Source organism: Botrytis sinoallii (assembly GCF_014898435.1).
Source record: "Botrytis sinoallii strain Bc 23 chromosome Unknown BSIN_006, whole genome shotgun sequence".
Classification (NCBI taxonomy): domain Eukaryota; kingdom Fungi; phylum Ascomycota; class Leotiomycetes; order Helotiales; family Sclerotiniaceae; genus Botrytis; species Botrytis sinoallii.
Genome location: NW_024066033.1, coordinates 926,804 through 946,679, shown reverse-complemented (window position 1 = coordinate 946,679; position 19,876 = coordinate 926,804). Strand labels below are relative to the sequence as shown.

General features: G+C 43.3%; 5 protein-coding genes across 5 annotated transcripts; 3 read left to right on the top strand and 2 right to left on the bottom strand.

Moving 5' to 3' along the window:
- Positions 1-3,307: 3,307 nt before the first annotated feature.
- On the bottom strand, positions 3,308-4,987 carry EAF02_004077 (uncharacterized protein; the record flags this gene model as incomplete). The annotated part of the gene is made up of 3 exons (XM_038900125.1): positions 3,308-4,394; positions 4,444-4,834; positions 4,927-4,987. The coding sequence occupies 3 exons, from the start codon at positions 4,985-4,987 to the stop codon at positions 3,308-3,310; spliced, it is 1,539 nt and encodes a 512-aa protein (XP_038759832.1).
- A 742-nt stretch (positions 4,988-5,729) lies between these two features.
- EAF02_004076 (uncharacterized protein) lies at positions 5,730-6,503 on the top strand (the record flags this gene model as incomplete). The annotated part of the gene is made up of 1 exon (XM_038900124.1): positions 5,730-6,503. One exon carries the CDS (start codon positions 5,730-5,732, stop codon positions 6,501-6,503), a length of 774 nt encoding a protein of 257 aa, XP_038759831.1.
- On the top strand, positions 6,503-13,385 carry EAF02_004075 (uncharacterized protein; the record flags this gene model as incomplete). The annotated part of the gene is made up of 3 exons (XM_038900123.1): positions 6,503-10,399; positions 10,447-10,562; positions 10,611-13,385. The coding sequence occupies 3 exons, from the start codon at positions 6,503-6,505 to the stop codon at positions 13,114-13,116; spliced, it is 6,519 nt and encodes a 2,172-aa protein (XP_038759830.1). The 3' UTR covers positions 13,117-13,385.
- A 1,293-nt stretch (positions 13,386-14,678) lies between these two features.
- EAF02_004074 (uncharacterized protein) lies at positions 14,679-16,600 on the top strand. Its single transcript, XM_038900122.1, has 3 exons — positions 14,679-15,310; positions 15,368-15,415; positions 15,472-16,600. The coding sequence occupies exons 1-3, from the start codon at positions 15,005-15,007 to the stop codon at positions 16,444-16,446; spliced, it is 1,329 nt and encodes a 442-aa protein (XP_038759829.1). The 5' UTR covers positions 14,679-15,004; the 3' UTR covers positions 16,447-16,600.
- A 1,682-nt stretch (positions 16,601-18,282) lies between these two features.
- On the bottom strand, positions 18,283-19,488 carry EAF02_004073 (uncharacterized protein; the record flags this gene model as incomplete). The annotated part of the gene is made up of 1 exon (XM_038900121.1): positions 18,283-19,488. The coding sequence occupies one exon, from the start codon at positions 19,486-19,488 to the stop codon at positions 18,283-18,285; it is 1,206 nt and encodes a 401-aa protein (XP_038759828.1).
- Positions 19,489-19,876: the final 388 nt, after the last annotated feature.

The following is a 19,876-nucleotide window of genomic DNA, read 5'->3' as shown; positions in this document are numbered from 1 at the left end:
CGTAAAATGGTAAATCTCATACCGAAAATAGGAAAGTGCAGTGACATTTCCATCGAGAATGTAAAACTTAATGTCTTGTACGTTGACAGACATCCTTTCCCGAGTACCGATGCTACTGATGATGAGTTGTAAACCTATCTAGTATCTAGTATGTACTAGGTAACTAGTAATAAGTGGTATGAGCGAGTATTGGATACCTAAATATTCAGGTTGGTTTAATTCTCTTCTTCTTCCCTCTCTTCCTCGTTGATTCCTATACCTTCCTATCTTCCTACCTATCTGGTACCTACTCCAGACCCAAAATCATTTATTCACATCAAAAGAAAACAAACTCACCCGCACCATTACCATTACCATTACCATCACCATTACCATCACCATCACCAGTACACACACCCACGTGCACAACTTCCAATGAGGTCAAGACTTTTCCCTAGTCCCCAGACGATCCAAAGACTTGTAACCATAACAAGTTACCTCTATCCTGTACGAGGGCGTGTCTTTGATGATTGCCGGATCCGTGCGCAAGCACTTTTTCATACCAAAACTCACTCAGTTTAGAATTCAATATTAAATCAATCAATATTATTGTATATTTGAAATTTTATAAAGTAATAAATTTTTATTAAAAATTTAATAATATAATTTTAGTTTTTTTTTATTAAAGCTTTTAATCAAGTTAAAATTTACATTGAATTTTTAATGCTTAATATTTTTTATAAGAAATAATACTTATTTTAAGAACCAATTTCTATCTAGAATTTTATTATCAATTTAATTCAAAAATTAATAATTCTAATATCAAATTAATTATTAATTAAATCCCTCTATACTTTTCAAATTTCAAAGTTTTATAATAAATATTTGAATTATTATATATTTATAAATATATAGAATAAAGCATAATTTTGATAAGAAAATACGCTTAAATTTCAGCCCGGCAATCATCAAAGACATGCCCTCATATACTATTGATTGATGCCACTACACTACGATATATCCAAGCTCCAATCATTATCATCATCAGATGATCTGAATGTGCAGACATAGCTCCCTAGTAAATCCATCGCAATCCTTATATACCGATAATTCTCGCAATATATCTATGAACTATAACCTATAACCTACAATTAATCTGCAAACATCCCTTTCACAAACTATATATTTCTATCAAAAGAGATTAGATATACATACATACAACATACAACATACAACATCAACGGCGCACGAGTACTAGGTATACATACAACAAACACAACAGTAATACGAACCACCCTATCATCTCCCCCAGACCAAGATCCAACCACGAGGTCTTCGTAATCGAAGTCCAAGCCACTCGAACCTTATTTCTTAATTAATCAATCGTGTAAATGAAAGATATAATACGAAAGCTTGATATCACCTAACATATCTACTCAAATAATCAAGATAAAAATCAAGATCAAGATCAATACTATAATACTATAATATTACAATTACTCTATATAATTCAAAAATCCAAAAATCCAAAATAGATCACGCTCTAAAACGAAAGAGAGTAAATAGAATATAAGAGAAAGAGAGAGAAGAAATGATAAATAGTAGAGCACTAGTAGATATACTAACTTAAAAAACACTCGAGAAAAAAATATAATTTTATATCTATCACGCTAAAAGTGATATCACCGATAGCATTAAGCTAATTGGGTTTATATAGGCATATTCTCTCGTGATAATATCAAAAGAGTACCTAGTAGTTTTAACAATTCAATTAAAATTAGAGTTCGTTTTTCTTTTTGAAATTGAGATTTACAATTCTTATATATAAATATTCTTTATTAAAAAACTTAAATCAAAATAATAAAAATTAAAGTTTTGATAATAGAATATATAATTTTCTATCTAAATTTTTTAATAAGAGTGTTTATTATTGAATTATTTAATTTTTAAATTTTTAAACTTAATTTTTTTTAGATAATTTATTTTTTAACATTCAACAAAATATAATATATTCATTTAAATAATACAAAATTGACTTTCGAATTTCAATTAAATTGTTAAAATAACTCTTTTAATATAAAATTATAATTTAATATTATATTATTCTATAAGTTCGTATAATTATTAATAGAGAAAAGAAAAGAAATCTAATTAATAATTAATATCTAGATAGATTAATAACTTAGTAGGAAGTGAAAATATATAAACAATTATTTAGTCTCTTCTCTTCTCCTCGTACTAATACAATATTAAATCTATAAGCTTAATCCATAAGCGTAATCGATATTCGAGAGCTATCTACTAGATATCTAGTATCTATCTGATAAATATCATATCATATTATATCTACTACAAGATAATAATCCGTGAATACTAAATAGATAGAAAAATAGATAGATAGATAGACAAGTAAGCTGTACTTTATGATTTACCTATCTCCCTCAGCCTCATACCTATCTCCCTCAGCCTCCTACCTACCTCCTATCTACCTCCTACCTAGTACCTAGTACCTAGTACCTAATACCTAATACCTAATACCTAATACCTAATACCTACCAAGCCCAAAAGCTTGAAAAAGCTTACCTACCTAGGAACTCGCGAGCTCTTAATTCATTCCAAGGTTCACCCAAACATCAAAATAGGTATTGATATTGATATCACTCACTCAATGCTAGACACCTACACTTCTACACTTCTACACACACAATAAATCAATAAGGTTCCTATCTATTATAGATACCAGATACATACTCAACCAAAATAGCTTCACTCCCCACGACGGGAAGAACCCTTGAAGAATGTCTAACACGAATACGAATACAGATACAGATAGGGGGGAGACTCTTGATATCATAGGTATTCATGGTATACGTACACCACTATATTTCACCGCTTGGACAAATGTGGACTTTGAGAGAGATCACAGAATAATTCGCGTATGGCACAATTTTAGTCACGATCGGGGGAGTTTGATGATTATTGATTTGGTTGCTATCATGGGTTATTTGTGTCTATGACGAGCACATTCATATCGTCAAATCGGCACTGTGACATGGTCAGCAACCTGTACTACCCCGTTGAAATGTAAATTCAATACAAGGTGAAAAGAAAATCAGAAGGAAGGCAACGGAAAATCTCCACACGGTTTTGCGCTCTCGGAGATATAATGATTTAACATCCGAAATATTTCATCATATGAAGTCAAAGGAATATTGAACGATAAGTGAAGAGAAAAGAGACTGACCGTGGAGTATCATATTTGGATACCGGTGAAACTCAAAAGCAGGAGCCCGTAAATGTTATGTACACTTTCAGTAACACTTCCCATTTACCATGCTGTAATGTCATCCACTTCTGCCTCTCCAAAGGTACTGCTTTTGGTAACAGCCCCCACTCCGTCTTCAGCTACAACTCCTTCAATGCCAGGAGCTCCCATAATATCGGGTAAAACTTCATTCAAGAATTCCAGGATGTGTTGATTGACTTGTTCAAACTGTAACAAGAATGCATCATGGCCTTCAGGCGATTCAATCTTCCTAAGACGTGCATTCGGGACTGAAGCTGCGATCTCTTTCTGCTCATCGAACGTGAAGAGTCCATCACTCTCAATACCAAGTACCAACGTTGGCTGTTGAATTTGTGAAAGAGCTTCAGCAATAGGGTCCGCTGAATCTGCCGGCACTCGATATCTTGAGACATCATGAGTATCAAGTTTGCGGGTGATAGCAATATAACAGTTGCCATCAAAACGTTTGACGAATTTTTCACCTTGATAACGAAGATAGGATTGCGCGGAAAAGTAATGAGAGGTTGACTTGCGCTTAGGAACAGGTCGGTCTGGTGGTGGGGATGATGAAGGAGTTGCGCCGTGAAATTGCGGGTCAGTGAAGTTTGCAGGGTTACCACCATTGGCAGTAATATTTTCACTGGTCATGGTCGAAATGGCAGCTGAGCTTCCAGGTCTCGAAGATATTGGGGATCTAGTCTGTCTGTGTCCATCATTGTGAATTGCCCTGTGAATATCCGATGCTGTGGCGGATTGTTGGCTTTCGCTTATGGTCTGTTTTTTTGAAGCATCAGGTGTATTTCGTCCAAACCTTGCCTCGAATGAGTTTCGACTCCGATACGTAAGCAACGCAGACATGCGTGCCGCACCCAGCCCTGCTGTTGGAGGATCCGAGAATGGGTAATAGCCGTCATCGTACTTTGGATCCGCATAGATGCTTTGCCTTTGGGCTTCTCCCCAACTAATTCCCCAAGCACTATGTCTGCTAGAGGTTGCGATTGGCACAATGGCTCTAACATAATCCTTGCCAAAGTATGCCCATTCAAGTACCAGCATACCTCCCATAGAACCTCCTATGACCGCCGCTACCTGTCGAACTCCTAACTCGTCCAAGAGAAGTTTGTGAATGCTAATGCCAGTCAGTGTTGTACTAGGCATATTGAAAATTGCTGACATACTTGACATCATCTCGAATAGTTGTCAAAGGGAATTCAGGGCCATATCTTTCATTTTTTGGGTCGCCATTCTTGCAAGTGACAGGACTCGCGCTCCCGTACGGGCTTCCCAAACTGTTCATACATATCACGAAGAATCTGGATATATCAAATGCTCGACCAGGCCCGCCTAGAAGAGGTCCCCACCAATCGCTGACATCTGCACTGCCAGTCAAGGCATGGCATATTACCATGGCATTATCGCGATTAGGTGAAAGTTTTCCTCTGGTGCTGTATGCCAACGGAACGTTGTGTAAAGTTTCGCCGGACTCTAACGTGAAGGATGGGATGATGGCGATAGTTTGGTCGGGTATGAGGGATGCAAATGGGTTCTCGGGTTGTTGCTGCGTTCTTTCTTGTAGTATTCAGTCACTGCTTCTCCCAAGAATTGAGGGGTAATTGTTTAATGTTTTTTTTTGGCAAATCATTGAAGATGTAACTACTGACCGTATCTTAGTGCATTGGGTTCTGTTCCCGCAGAATCAGTAGATTGAGATGAAGCTGCCATTTTGTTATTGAATATTTGTCGAAAGAATAGCTAGATACTGAACAAGGAATAGAAGAAATTTAGATTATTATACAAGACTTGCTTGCTTGAGTCATTGAAGGAGGAGGGGCTGTTTGAAAAAACGTCATCAACAGCCAGTCACAATTGATTTGGCAAGTAAGAAAACTTTGAAGGGTTCTTTCACGATCGGAGAACGGAACAAAAACCATTTATGCTGTTGTTAGTCAACATTGGAGCATTGATAAGGAAAACGGGAAGATACCGACCGTAGCTAGCTCACAGTTCCGCTTTCATAGTGCTCCAGCTTCTACCTATCCATGGATGCCCAGGTGGATTCCAAGGTTCTTTTGATGAGGCTGAAAGTAGAGTGAACCGCCATTGTGGCTTTATTGTGGCTCAAAGTCAAGTATAATCTGACTACACATTAATAGAGCTTAGTGTATTTCTCTCTCACGCGAACGCGGGAAACCTTTCATTGCTTAAGGATTTTGAAGATGTCTCTGACTAAATATTAACAATTGACAATATTACTACAAAGTCGAATACAAAATCTGCGTAACTCATAATTTCATTGTCGCGGATAACTTGTGATTTATTTCAAAGTTGTTTAATTATTCGACGACTTCGAATTCGACAGAAACACAAATCACATCGATCGCATTATCGCATACAATTCTTTGCTATTCCCAGCATTTCGACACACATGTACGCAGATCGTTGAGCTTTATCGATAGACTTGGAGATGGCTCCAGCAGGGAAGCGAAAGAGGAATGATAGAAATTCCGTAGACCAGGGTGAGCCTCGACCTTCACCTCATCGACCGGGAAATACTTCTTTAGGTCAGCAGGAAAGAGAATTTGGTATGCGCGAGGGCGGTAACAGAAGGAGCAGCAGAGGAGGTCAAGGTAATCAAGGCGGAGGTAGAGGACGTAGAAATGATGGTCGCAGTTCGAATAATTCAAATAATTCAAACACTTCAAGCAATGCGAGCAACCCTAGTAACCTCTCGATAGCTACCAGAGCCACCCCAACACCAGGACCAATGTCTCCACCTCCCAGACCTTCGAGCGCTTCTCACACGACTCCAGCGCAAACTCCAACCCCAATGAACACGAACGATATGATCAGTCCTAGTTGGAACCCAGACCCTGCTCCGTTCGATTACGTTTTCCTTACCGACGATCAAATGTCTTCATGGACATCAAATGGCCGACAAGAAGTGGTAGAAAAGGGCATCCAAACTCGTCAGGATGAAGATACAATGGATTTGGCAACTGTGTTTCAAGAATTCATTCGCGCTACCCTCGATGGTCGCATTGATGGCGCTGATGCGGGCAATTGCATCAAAGAAATATTGGGACCAGACACATCGCCGGTAGACAACGTCCCAGGCACCCTGGAACCGCAAGCTTTGTTCCTTGACTCTCTGTCCATGATGTTTGAACTAGAAGATCTCAAAACACCCAATAGTGCACTTCGCACATTCGTTTCTCCACAGGCATATCCGCCATGGTAATGCGACAGAAATTGGATGCCACTCTTTTATTGAACCTCGGACTCACGAGAGACACCTTTACACGCATGGGAATTCGACAAGCTACTCATCTTCTCTACCGACAGGCAAACTACAATCTTTTGAGGGAGGAGACGGAAGGATATTCGAAATTAGTTACAGAGCTTTTCACAACTAGTGGGAGTGAGCCTCCTTCTAGTGAGGTTGTTGAAGATGCCTTCGAGAAAGTGAAAGGCCTGATAGGAACCTTTGATCTCGATGTGGGAAGAGTGCTCGATATCACGTTGGATGTGTTTGCGGCTGTTCTAATCAAACAATTTCGTTTCTTCATAAAGTTTCTCCGTGTTAGCTCTTGGTGGCCGAGAAGCGGCGAATTCGACAAGATACCTCGATGTGGTGGTCTTCCACCGTGGGCGCTACCCAGCGCTCCTGGTTGGACTTCAACTGACGAAGAGGAAGAACTTGCCACGAGTCAACGGCTGGAGCGTGACAAACTTTTCTGGGGTCGGGCTCGTGATGTTGGTATTGAAGCGTTTTTCGAGCTCGGAGGTTGCCAGCCTGTAGATGCAGAGACGAAGCAACGACTTCTCGAAGAGGATGATGCAAAGCTTGATGAAGATTATCAATGGATTAAAGCAACGGGAACTTATCCACCTTCTGGAAATCGAACAGCAGCTCAGTTGCTTGGATTCAAACTACGTTTCTACGCCTCAGCAGCCCGAGACAATGAAGACGTGTTGCCTGCGAATTTGATTTATCTGACAGCTTTGCTGATCAAGATTGGGTTCATCTCCCTCAAGGACCTATACCCTCATCTGTGGCCTCTAGACGAAGACATGGAATCCGTTCGTGATGCTAAGATGAAGGAAATCGAGGAGAAAGAGAAGGCTAGTCGTGGAGGCACAATGAATGCATTGATGATGGCTGGAGCTTTGGTAGATGATACTTTGCCGAACGGGGGGCGAACTCGTGATACCGCAGCTACCAAGTCTGATGGATCTGGCAAACCGACAACCGAGGTTGATGATAAAGACAAGCTGAATGAACCTTCGGACCAAAAGGTGCAGCTTCTAACCTGTCTTCTGACGATCGGAGCAATTCCCGAATCTCTGTTCATTCTTGGACGATTCCCTTGGCTGCCAGAAGCTTACCCGGAACTTCTCGATTTGATTCATCGTATCTTAAATCATTCCATTCAGCATGTTTTCGATTTAAGTCGACCATCCACATCAGCAGTACCAGACTGTCCAAGTAAGAAGGTTTTAGATCCCGACCAAACCGGTATGCCCAAGGGCTCAATCCGTTTACTCGCACTGCCTCCTCGGAAGCAATTACGATGGCCTTTCCCAGATAAATTCGACACAAATGACAACAATGCATATAGATTCTACTGGGATGAGTGGGCAGATAATGTGCCTGTCTGCCAGACCGTGGATGATATATTCACTCTTTGCGGATCTTTACTTAACTATTCTGGTGTTAACATTGGCAGAGACGCTAGTTTATTGTCAAAGTTAGCCAGGATTGGTACACAAAGTCTTGCAGAAGATCGTTCAACACAAAATTTTGACCGATGGCAAGATCTGCTCAAGCGTCTCCTTGTTCCTGCACTGAGCTTAACTAAAGCGAATACAAGTATTGTCAATGAAGTGTATGGTATGCTTCGCTTTTATCCTTTATCTATCAGATATTCTATCTACGCAGAGTGGTTTGAGGGCCAGATCTCTCGATTACCACCGATGAGAGCTGCATTCGCCAAAACCAAATCCGAGACGATTAGTACTATGAAAAGGATTAGTATGACCAATCTTACTGTGATGGCACGAGCTCTGGCCAAGATTGCCTACGCATCGCCGGGCATAGTATTTAGTGTGGCTCTGGGCCAGATCGAAGCATATACCAATCTTACGGAAGTTGTTGTGGAGTGTGGTAAATATTTCACTGACCTAGGATACGACGTTCTCGTTTGGTCGCTATTGAGCTCACTAGGAGGAAAGGACAGGAATCGAAACGATGCTGAATTTGCACTTCTCCCAAGTAGATGGCTTCTAGCACTGTCAAGATTTTCTGGCAAAGTCTTTAGGCGATATTCTATAATGAACTTAATTCCCCTCATCCAGTACGTCAACGATCAACTTCACCGGGGAAACTCAACCGACTTGGTCATTCTTAAGGAGCTCATCTCACAAATGTCTGGAATTGTGCCTGAAACCGATTTTACCGATTCTCAACTCGCTGCCATGACTGGAGGCGAGCTTCTAAGGCGCCAGACATTAATCAACCTCCAAGATAAACGTTACGAATCTCTGAAGACAGCAAAGCGACTTATGAGAGGTTTGACTGACACCAAGTTGGGTGGTCAACTTTTGCTGTCCATTGCACAGCACAGACAATCGGCCATCTATAACGTCTCCGATGATGAGGCTCCTATCAAACTATTAGCTACGATGATTGATGATACTCAAATGATTCTTTTCCAATATCTTGATCTTCTTCGCAGCAACCTTTCAGTAGAGGAGTTCGATGATCTCGTCCCAGGAATTTCCGAACTCATGAAAGATTTTGGCTTAGACCCAACACTTGCTTTTATGATCGGTCGTCCAAGTATCTCACATCGCGTCAGCAAGTTACTATCCTCAAATGCCAATGGAAATTCGAAGTCTTCACCATCATTAGTTGAGGCAGTAGCCACAGAAGTAGATGCAGAAGGTGATGTGGGTATGAACGGCGATGATCCAAACCCTGAGGTCAAGGAATCGATAGCAGTAAATGGAACAGCTGCCCCGCAGGAAGACGTACAGATGTCAGATGTAAAGGGGGGAGATTCGCCATCGGAAACAGCAGCAACAGAAACGGATTCGCTCCATGATTTACTTCAACCGTATATCACTACTGTTGAGGAGGTCCTGCCTGAAGGCTCTTGGGCATTTCTCACTTCTGAATTCTACGTTGTATTTTGGAGCTCTACATTGAGCGACCTGGCTATTCCTAGTCATAGCTACGAAGCCGAAATCTCCCGTCTACTTAAAGAACAAGGTGATGTAATGAAGGACCGTTCAGACATGAGTAGGGCCGGAATGGCAAGAAAAGAAGAAACTAAAAAGGCTCTGGCAACAACCAGGGAAAATTTGCTGGCAGAGTTTGGCAAACAAGTCGGGGCTTTCTCAGGGAAGAAGAGCCGTCTGCTAAAACGCAAAAACTTATGGTTTAGCAACGTGAAGGGCGATCTAGTTAGCGACTCCTTTCTTGAAAGATGCTTGTTTCCAAGATTATTGCTCTCTCCAAGCGATGCAGACTTCTCCTTCCGGATGATTAAGTTCTTACATGAGAATGGTACGCCCAACTTCCGCACCCTTTCGCTATATTCCAGGCTTTTCAGATCAAATCGCTTGAGGTCAATGATCTTTACATCTACGGTTCGTGAGGCGGAGAACTTGGGTCGTTTCTTGAGATTAGTCTTGACGGATCTGGCCCGCTGGCATGGTGATCAGGGAGTATACGAAAAAGAAGCGTGGGGAGCAAGTAAGAATCTTCCAGGTTTTGCTAAGGCTATTGATGCAGATGGGACCGTAAAGGGCCTCCTTGAGCATGACGGTGACCGTGGTTTCAAAAATATTCTGTACTCGTGGCACCAGAAGCTGAATGTGGCACTACGTGAATGTTTCGACGGAACGGAGTGGATGCATGTTCGAAACGCTATGACTATTCTTAAATCCGTTGTCGACGTATTCCCAGCGGTCAACTTCATGGGCAACAGTTTTGTGAAACAGCTCGAGACAATTGTCGCCCGGGAGAAGGGTGCACGAGAGGATCTTTCTCTTGCTGGTAATGCCATCCTGGTGCAGCTAAAGAAGAAGTCCAAGTCATGGGTGATGGTACAGGCCTTTGGTTATAGTCTGGTAAGTGAAAACTGAAATCGGTACCGAATAAGACTAACCACCTATAGGAGGCCCCTGTGCAAGCGAATAACAGCCCCCCAATAGATGCCTCTAAGCAAGGACCTGCTGTCAAAACAACTTTGAAGCCCACAGCTCCTGAGTTCAAACCCCAATCCCGAGCTAAGTAAGTGCACATACTTCAATCTACATACCTTAATCTAACTTCTATAAGCTCTACGGGAGCCTCTACCCCAAAAAACTTCACCACTGAGGTCGAAGACGGTGAAGTTGATGATGCAAAACTGGCTTCTGCAGCTGGCAATGGCAACATCTTGAAGGAGGCGTCTGATAATTCTAGTGTCAAGGATAAAGCATCGTCGGCACCCGGTGAAGGGAGGAAGTCCGAGATATTACTGAGACGCGAGAGAATCTTGCGTGAAAATGCAGCTAGAGCTTCGGCTCCAAATCCAGCACCTGCTACCATACCTGCAAGACCTGAATTGGGGAGAAACATGCCAGCAAATCATAATCTACCCAATAGGCCTGATGCCCCCATCCCTGGTCGCCAAATGATGGATCGTCATTCCGCTAGGAATGACGATAGACGAGACATGAGAGATCCCAGAGTTACAGAGCTGGTCCGGGATAGAACCAGGGATCGCGGTCGTGACTTTCCCCCGGGCGACAGAAGGGGTATGGATACCCCACCAAGAGATTTCAGAAACACCGATCGTGCATCAAACAGTGAACGTGAACGTCCACGAGCAGATTCGAATCCGAGATGGAACAATGAATCAGGAAGAGATACTACGGATCGGGCTTCATCCAATGGGTATCGGACTCCAGATAACGGCGGTCGCTTGTCTCGTGAAGCAGCAATTTCCCCACCGAAAGCATCGTCTACATCAGATCGTGGCCCAGCAATCAATCCCGATAGATTAGCACTAGTGAACCCAGATAGGCAAGAGTTAATCAATCCTGAACGGGCCGCTCTAATATCCAGTGGTAATGAGTCATCTCGCGCTGATTCTCCTCGTCGACCCAGAGATGACACAAGAGAACGGCCTTCGAGACAAAATTCACCACCTCCAAGACGACATGATTCCGAAAAGGATCATCAACATCCAAGGCGCGATGACAGATCGAATCGAAACACAACCATGGATCCACAAAATACTTCAAGAGGTCGTGCTGACGAAGTTGCACCGCCACCAGCTGGTCCAAGAGGAGAGAGGCCAGCTGATCGAGCCAGCGACCGAGTCCCTCCTCAAGATAGATCAAGGGATAATCCTCCTTTTCAACAATCCCAACCTCCTCCCCGTCCTGTGGACCCCGATCATGGCAGACTAAATAGATCACAAGTAGATCCGAACTTCGGTCGCTTGAATCAGCAACCAGACATCCCATCTGGGCCTCGTGATAGAAATCGTGGCAATAATAGGATGGCGAGTGCACCGCAAGGGCGACGTGATGGAAGATTGGCCAATGCTCCTGCACTTGACATTCCTCGGCCACCAAGTCCAGATAAACAACCTCCCACAGGTCCTTCTGGTGGACGGCATCCGCGACGCTTAGGCCCAGGTCAGATTGAACCAACGGCGCCTGTACACACTACCACTGCATCGACACCAACATCAGGAGTCCATCCTGATCGATTGAAACACTTAGGTCCACAAGCCACTCAGTCACCTATGCAAGCACCACCGGCTGCTACAGTCGCTCCTAGCGGTATGCATCCAGATAGAGTAAGGAGCTTTGGCGGTCAAGCAGCCACGGCAAACATCCCACCTTCTCATCAAGATAACGCGCGTTCAAGACCGACTGCACCACCTCTTCAAACACAAGTTGCTCCTCTCGGCCCCAAATCTCAAGCTCAAAACAGTCCTGTTTCTCGAATGAATGGTGCCCCAACTGGACCTGCATCATCAAATGAGCGCCCACCACGTGGTGCAAGACAGCCGAATTTAATCAACAATATCAACCGTATGCTTGAAGAAACCAAGCATCCGCAAGGTCAAGAACGTCGCGGAAGACGTCAGGGAGGTCAACCTCAAACTCCAATTTCTGGTCCCCCTACACCAATTCTCCCGCCTCCACCACCTCCTCCACCGGGTCCACCCCCCGCACAAGCTAGGGATTCTGGAAGAGACTTGATAAATCCTGCTCGTGCTGATTTAATTGGAAATCCCGCATCGAGCAATGACGATCGCGAACGTGGTGATCGAGGAGGACGTGGTTCAAGGAATGATCGATCCACGCGCAGTCGTCGGACTTCACCTAGTGATCGGAATAGGGACCAGAAGCGTGGTGGCCCACCAGAAGATGAACGATCATCCAGGAGTGAACACAGGATTCGCGGAGGCGATAGAGAGTCCAGAGATTCAGACAGGCACTCCAGAGGGGATCCTTCTGCTAGCAGGGACTTGTTAGCCGGCGGTGGAAGGGGAGAAAGAGAGCATCGCGATAGAGATAGTAGTCGTCGAGATGCGCATGGCGGAGATCGCGATTCTCAACGTGATCAGCATGATGGCAATATTGGTGGTGGTAACTGGTCAGGTCCCCCTGATAACAGAGGAGTGGATAGGGGAGGAGACCGACGGAACCAACGATCGGACAGATCTGATAGAAGTGAACGTGATGGACGAGGTATGCGGGAAGACGGAGGTAGTGGCAGGAAGAGAAGAAGCGATCAAGATAGTATGAGGGAAGGTGGTCATGACAAAAGACCGAGGAGATAGAGGGGCTGAATTTTGAACTTCTGAGTGCCGTAGGAAAACAAGAGTATTGTAAAATGTAAGAATATTCAAGGGATGTTTCACAGGGTCAAACATGCATAGTATTAGGCGTATTTCACACAAAAACTTGTTTCTTTAGCTCATCTTCTCTTCTTTCTTTTGTTAATATTAGCAAGTCTATCATATATGAGGCATTGCATCATCATATGAATCTTCTCGTTTGTGTATAGTTTGGGAGGTGATGAGACGAAATAAAGAACACAGTTGCATCACATGATCAAGTTGGTATACTTCAAGGCTCTAATTCTAAGAAAATGGAAATGAGAAGTAAGTGAACAAAAAATCTTGGAATGAATTTGATAAAACAAATAGCATTTGGAAATGGATACGCGAGAATCTGCAGGGTATAAGGGTAATTTGTCGCAAATTCGTGAGCTAATCTCAATAATAAAGATGTGCAACAGGATTCAATGAATGGGCCACGAAGGAATCGCGGGAAATCAGGCAGGTTTTCTGTATAAGAAGTAAATTCATGATAGAGCAAGAGAACCTCGGATCCAGAGAGGTCTCAGAGTAATCTTTCATGTGGGATGTCTAGGTAGGGCATCATTTCGGAAGCTAAGATCAATCTGACCTGATCAAGTCCCTCTATGTTATAGCCGCCCGATTCCAACAGAGTAGAATTTATGATCTCGGGACTTGGCTCGAGGATGCCTCCCTCCTGGTGGTTCAGGGAAATCCGTCTAGAGGTTTTGATGACGGGTATGCAGACGAACGACTGTCTCTGCCAAATATTTTGGTAATGGTTCACCTCCGCTATCTTCACAAGAGCTCCGTTTCCCCGGATCTTTGTTAGGATCTGATGCAATGGCATCCATATCAACTCGACACATACGCAGAACAGTGGAGAAGTTAGCATCGTAGGAACCCCCATTTAACCATATCGATATGCAATCTGTGACAACCGTCAGAGCGGCAAACGATATTTAAAGAACATAAGCTAGCCATAGAGTCCTAGGGTCATAGAAGTAGGTGTTCCCGTAAATTTGAAATGTTACATTCACTGATAAGGGATTGGCACTGGGCTATGTAACATCGGACCTGCAATTTGGGAGTTGAATTGTACGTGATCGTTGGAGCTGAATATGATGAACTGAAGACATGTCTCGCTAAGCATATTCACGGTGATATTCTCGAATACAGTAGCCGCTCTAAGGTATGGACAAGGTGCCCGCGAGGTTGAAAAAGCGAATCCGTGTGTAGAAAATCGGTTGAGCTATTCAGGCTAACGATTTGTAGTGGTTGATTTCCGAGAAATTGTAATTCAATGGTATGCATCAGAACCTTCAAGTTAGCTCTCTAGCCTTGATTTACATGGTTATTTGGAATTGGAATATAGTGTCGAGGACACCATCCAAGGGATGCATGTTAACGTTGCACCCCGAATTGGCTTCATCTCGAAGATGTTGCTACCAGTCACGTGCGATACATTATACTTGATGGTATTCGGGTACCGTACTCTGTACCCACAAGTCTCATCAAACGCCTAATGATACCTGTGGAACTCATAAGGCTATGTGTAAATTCTGTCGACATCGTCTTGTCTTTTATCTGAGCTCCTCCAGAAATCATCATTTTCTAGTACTAAAAATGCGTATGGTATAGAACGGTACGGTAAGTCCAGAGTATTCAGTATGTCACTTGGCAGAATCATTCACAACACTACGCGGTTTGAACCGTCGCATTTTACCATTGAATAGGCTTATCGGCGCGAGGTCCTGTTTACCGTGCCAACCTTGTTCTTCAATGTGAAACGAAACGTCTTAAGTATTGAGATCTTGATGAATTACTTTCGCGATCTATTGAGTCTTTGTTGGCCTATCATGAGGCAATGGCGTACCGTCTCAGAAGCCCCAGTCATATTGGCATATTTCTCTTGATTGTGCTTGTTTGCGTTTACCTATATGATAAACAGTCTACGAATTTACAATCATCAATCCTTCAGTTTTCGGACAATGAGCAGAAGCCTTCTGCAGACATCCTCCAGTCACTTTCACTGACAGAAGACCAATGCCACGCAACTTTTCCAGGCTTGACGAAAGAGATTGATGATGCAGTGGCTCGAGGACCATTTCCTCTGAAGAGACAGCCGGATCACCATACCGGGCTTGTGCAAGGGAGAATAAAGGATGGAAAGGTTCTATTTGACCATCAAACCATCTATCTTACAAACTATGTTGACTGGTAAATCCAGGTGTTCATCATTTCTGCGGACCCCAACCCGTCCCGGAATATGCTCCAGGTTCGTCACCTCTTCTTCCTGGTAATTGCCACAAGATTCTGATCTCTATATCATAGGAGCGAACTTCAGTCTTACACCAAATTCACCGTGCCGTTACTACTTCTCCTTCGCCTCTTCCGAACACTATTTTCGCGTTCAATATACTCGATACTCCAATGAATAATTCATGGGCATTCTCAAGATCGAACGACCCTAAAATTGAAAACGGAAATTACTGGGTTATGCCGCACTTCAGTTTTTGGTCGTGGCCGGTTTCCTTTATTGGAACCGTCGATCAAGCTATGTCCAAGATTGATCGTATAGAGATGGATAAGCATTGGACCGAGAAAATCGACAAAGCGGTTTGGAGAGGAACGGGATGGTTCAATACCGTCGGTAACAAGGACTCGCGGCCAAGCTTGATTCTGAAGGGTAAAGATAAAGAATGGGCAGATATAGAAGCTCTTAATTGGACCACAAACGGCGACAGTGCCAAAAATGCTATCGGGATAGAAGATTTTTGCAAGTACAAATATATTGTTTACACGGAGGGCATAACCTACTCTGGGCGTCTACTTTTCCATCAGGCGTGCGCTTCCGTTATTCTCACACCACCACCGACTTATTTACTTCACCAAACACACTTTGTACGTCCCATATTTTCAAAAACATTCCTCCCGGCGCGTGAAGTGTCTGCAAAATTCCAATATGACTGGACAACTCGTTGGCCCAACACCTACGGACTAAATGAAGCGAACATCATATTCGTTGAACCCGACTGGTCAGACCTTGAGGAAACAATCATGTACTTGCGGAACCACCCTGAGATAGCTACTGGTATTGCTAAAAGACAAAGAGAACTGTTCACAAGATACTTATCTCCAGCTTCTGAGGCTTGTTATTGGAGAGCTCTTATACGTGGTTGGAGTAAAGTTGCTGAACCACACTATGAAGATGGCGGTTGGGCTAGATGGGATGCAGAAGGGGTCGAAGATGGCGAGGGAATGAGGTGGGAAACATTCAGTTTACTTGGGAAAGTCTCCCAGAACTGAGGCCCTTCGCGGAAAATCGGAATTTATGTTTCGGAGTCAGGCGTATCCTATTTTATGTAGACACGGTCCTATAACCTCACGATTCAAGCTACCGTTCATCATTTTCGTTTCCCATAAAAGTTCCAAAAACAAAAAAAAACTTTGCATCTCTGCACAATACATATGCTCGAGGTCTCGCTCTCTAATTTTGTGAATCATATATTGCGATTATAATCGTCTAGCTTTTAGGAACGGCCTGTGGCGAACAGTTCTTGAAGATTTCCATGTTAAAAACTTGAACACCTTGATCATGGAAGCAGCGGAGACTATAATGTGAGGATCACTTTACTTTTCATGTGAGTATAAGTCTTGATCTCAGAGCAAAGCCCTCAATAAGGAACACTTGCATTATCCAATGCAATTGAACACACTAATAAGTACTGATGGAATCAATCACATGAAGAATTGTTCCCCGGAAATTTGATAGAAGGAATCAATGAAGATGCGGTCACTAAAAATCTTGGCACCCGGATGTTTAGGATGCTGACGGGCACAAACAATTCATATGATCACAATGTTGACAATTCATTGATCCGAGTAGTCTAGGCCTTCACATTCACTCCTCCTTTTCTGCAACTAGAAATTGCTCATATCAAAGATGCCCAGAGTCACGATGACTATTATTACCGCACTCAGCATATCTACATCTGACTTGTCCCAGATTTCCTTGCCAACTCCGCCATAGCAATACCAGTTCTCTTGAGGCTATAAACGGCAATACACAACAGAGCTTCTACCAGGCCTAATATCCAATCACTATGGCCAGCTTAAACTTCAGCACGTCTGTGCAATATCTCTCGGCCACGTCCGAATACCCTTCAAATGCTTTGATGCCACTGATTTACGTCTTTGTCGTTGCTTGCAGTGTTCTTTTTGCTTTCTGTTTGATCGGGCTTCCACGAGAGACTACTACATGACAAGGAGCAAGCATAGCAAGTACGACGATTGTAATTGATGAATACATGGAAAAGTTCCTTGTGGTGGATCATCTGAATTCAGTGAATCTATAAGCAGCTGGAATTCTTTAAAATGTGGTAAAAGTTCCGGCTCGCAACATCAAATCACGCAATATTCTATTTCGCTCCAGATTCTGCTTTTATTCATCAACCTCGTATTCTTCATACTCGGTGATGGCCTACGAACTCAAATTTCTTGGCACTTGTCTTTTCTGCCCCGTCACATTGTTAGTCGATATATCCACCGCTACTACCTCTCTACGGTCACTTCTGTGTACTCTAGGTCTCCAAGGAGAATATACCGGCACTGCGAAATCTACTGCGACACGGAGGATTATTAACAGTACCGGACCGACATTGTGTGCTGGACTTCATGTCTTAACAAATAATATATCAAAATTTTACTGGGGATACGTTTTTGTCCGTGACTTGGATATTCAAAGTACCAAAGAGTAAGTGCAATGATTGCTGCATTGTCGTAGCTATACTATGAAAGTAATGATTGTTCTTGAGCACGAAGCTCTACATACTTGGAAAATTCAAATCACCACATGGATATTCCTTCTCTCTGGGTCAGTTGAATGGTTCCTTCTCCCTATGATCTTTCACCGGGTATTCGTTACGTGATTTTGACCTGACCAAGACAAAAGGTTCCGTATGATGTACATTGTTGAGCCTAAGGTCTCAAGGCCTTACTAGCGGGGTTCCATATCGTGAAAATAATTGCAGGACAACAAGTAGACGAATCCAATACCAAGAAGATGAGATGCAGACAAAGAAAAGAAAGATTTCGTTCCATCTCCACGTGATATCATGTTGCAGCCGTCTCAATGGCAATGGTTTAGCTCAGATCGCAACCACCAAAGTGGATATCGTTATTAGCAACCATCTCTACCTGACTAGCCATGGTACCATCACCAGCTTTAGCTTTCAACCAGATATGCTTGCTGAACAAGACTTTCACTGTTTTTCCAGGAACAACGAATGACTCGGTGGTTTCTCCTTCTTGGTATTCGGTAAAAGATTTTGAAGTAGTTTGAGTGAACTGGTAATTGAGTGTAACACTACTTTCGAAACCTTTAATACCGTATGAAGCCGAGACAGAAACACCAGCTGAGTGCACCATCTCTTCGCTTTGGGTCTTGCTTATCCCCCATTTGATGGTCTTCGAGCGATTGAAGTCACCTGCGCTGTCATTGTTCCAAACCCCCTCAACATTCCACGCAATTTCCCGACTGACAGTATAGAAAGGCTTAGAGATCCTAGCAAGATTCCAAGCGCTGTCGTTCGGAAGATAAAATATGAAAGGCAACACCGCAGAGCATTGTTCTTGCTGGCCAAATTGGTCGCCAGTGCTAGGGATGGTTGTTTTCGTAACAGTCGGTAAAGCAAAGTCAAATCTTTTAAAAGCATTGGGAACTCGGAGAAGCGGCACGACGGCATAACTCGTATCGGGCCTGCCATAGTTTGCCGAGACACGGAAGGTGTAAGGAGGTATAGGAAGATACTCGGAACCATCGATACCGTTGGTTTCGGTGACAATCTTCCATGTTGAGCAATTACGGTCCGCTCCAGATGATCCGTCGTTCCAAAAGTCACTTGCCTCATAAGTAGACAGCCGTGTCAGATCTGAACGCAAGCACCAGACGTCGTTAAGGCTGGGCTGTTTTCCGTACCCTGAAGCCATGACATCTCCCATTGCTACGTATCCAGACGGAGCTACAGGTCGCCACATGGTACCATCATTAGCTCCGCCAGAGCCACTGTCGCTCCACATGTTTGTGTAGCTCGTTGGTCTTGCAACTGCTGGGGAACGCCCAGCAGGTGCGTTGGGACTTGGCCCAACGAGGATCACAGATTTTTTCCCTGTGATCTCCCCGTAGGCAGGATTACCGTAACTTCCTAGTGCGCACAAGTTTCCTTGAGCGCGCGGGTGGAAAAATGTACCGTTTCTTTTGCCACCACTACCAGAGTCACTCCAACGCCAGTCAAACGTAGACGTCATGGTGACTCTTAGGCCGTCGTAGTCCCAAGTTGCGTTTGTCATTTTGAGTGGTTTGAAGATGTAGTGTCAGAAAAGGTTTGAGTGTTTTGAGTAGGTTGACAATGATTTGATGAGAGAGGAGAGCTGTGTCTTTTTGAGGATAATTGATGCAATGAGAAGGACTTCTTTGACCTATTTATAATGAGATATCTTCACCTACATATAGCCACAAGGACATTCCATAGGCCACGTCTACCTCGTTCTTCAGCCAAAGGTATGATGGCGGAATGAACTCCTCCGTTATTTTGCCTATGATTAACTGACTCGCTCAATTCAAGAAGATCAATACTTGATTTGAAATTATACAACAGTTTGTCAGGTCCGTATCTAGGGAAAACAATGCTGTCCTCGTGAAGGCTACGGATAATTTAAAATAGGTTTCTCAAAGCCA

Bases quoted from the DNA above. Each gene is read 5' to 3' on its own strand.
- EAF02_004074 (XM_038900122.1), top strand. From the start codon at position 15,005: ATGGCGTACCGTCTCAGAAGCCCCAGTCATATTGGCATATTTCTCTTG. The intron at 15,311-15,367 runs GTTCTATTTGAC...TGGTAAATCCAG, and splicing joins GGAGAATAAAGGATGGAAAG to GTGTTCATCATTTCTGCGGA. The intron at 15,416-15,471 runs GTTCGTCACCTC...TCTATATCATAG, and splicing joins CGTCCCGGAATATGCTCCAG to GAGCGAACTTCAGTCTTACA.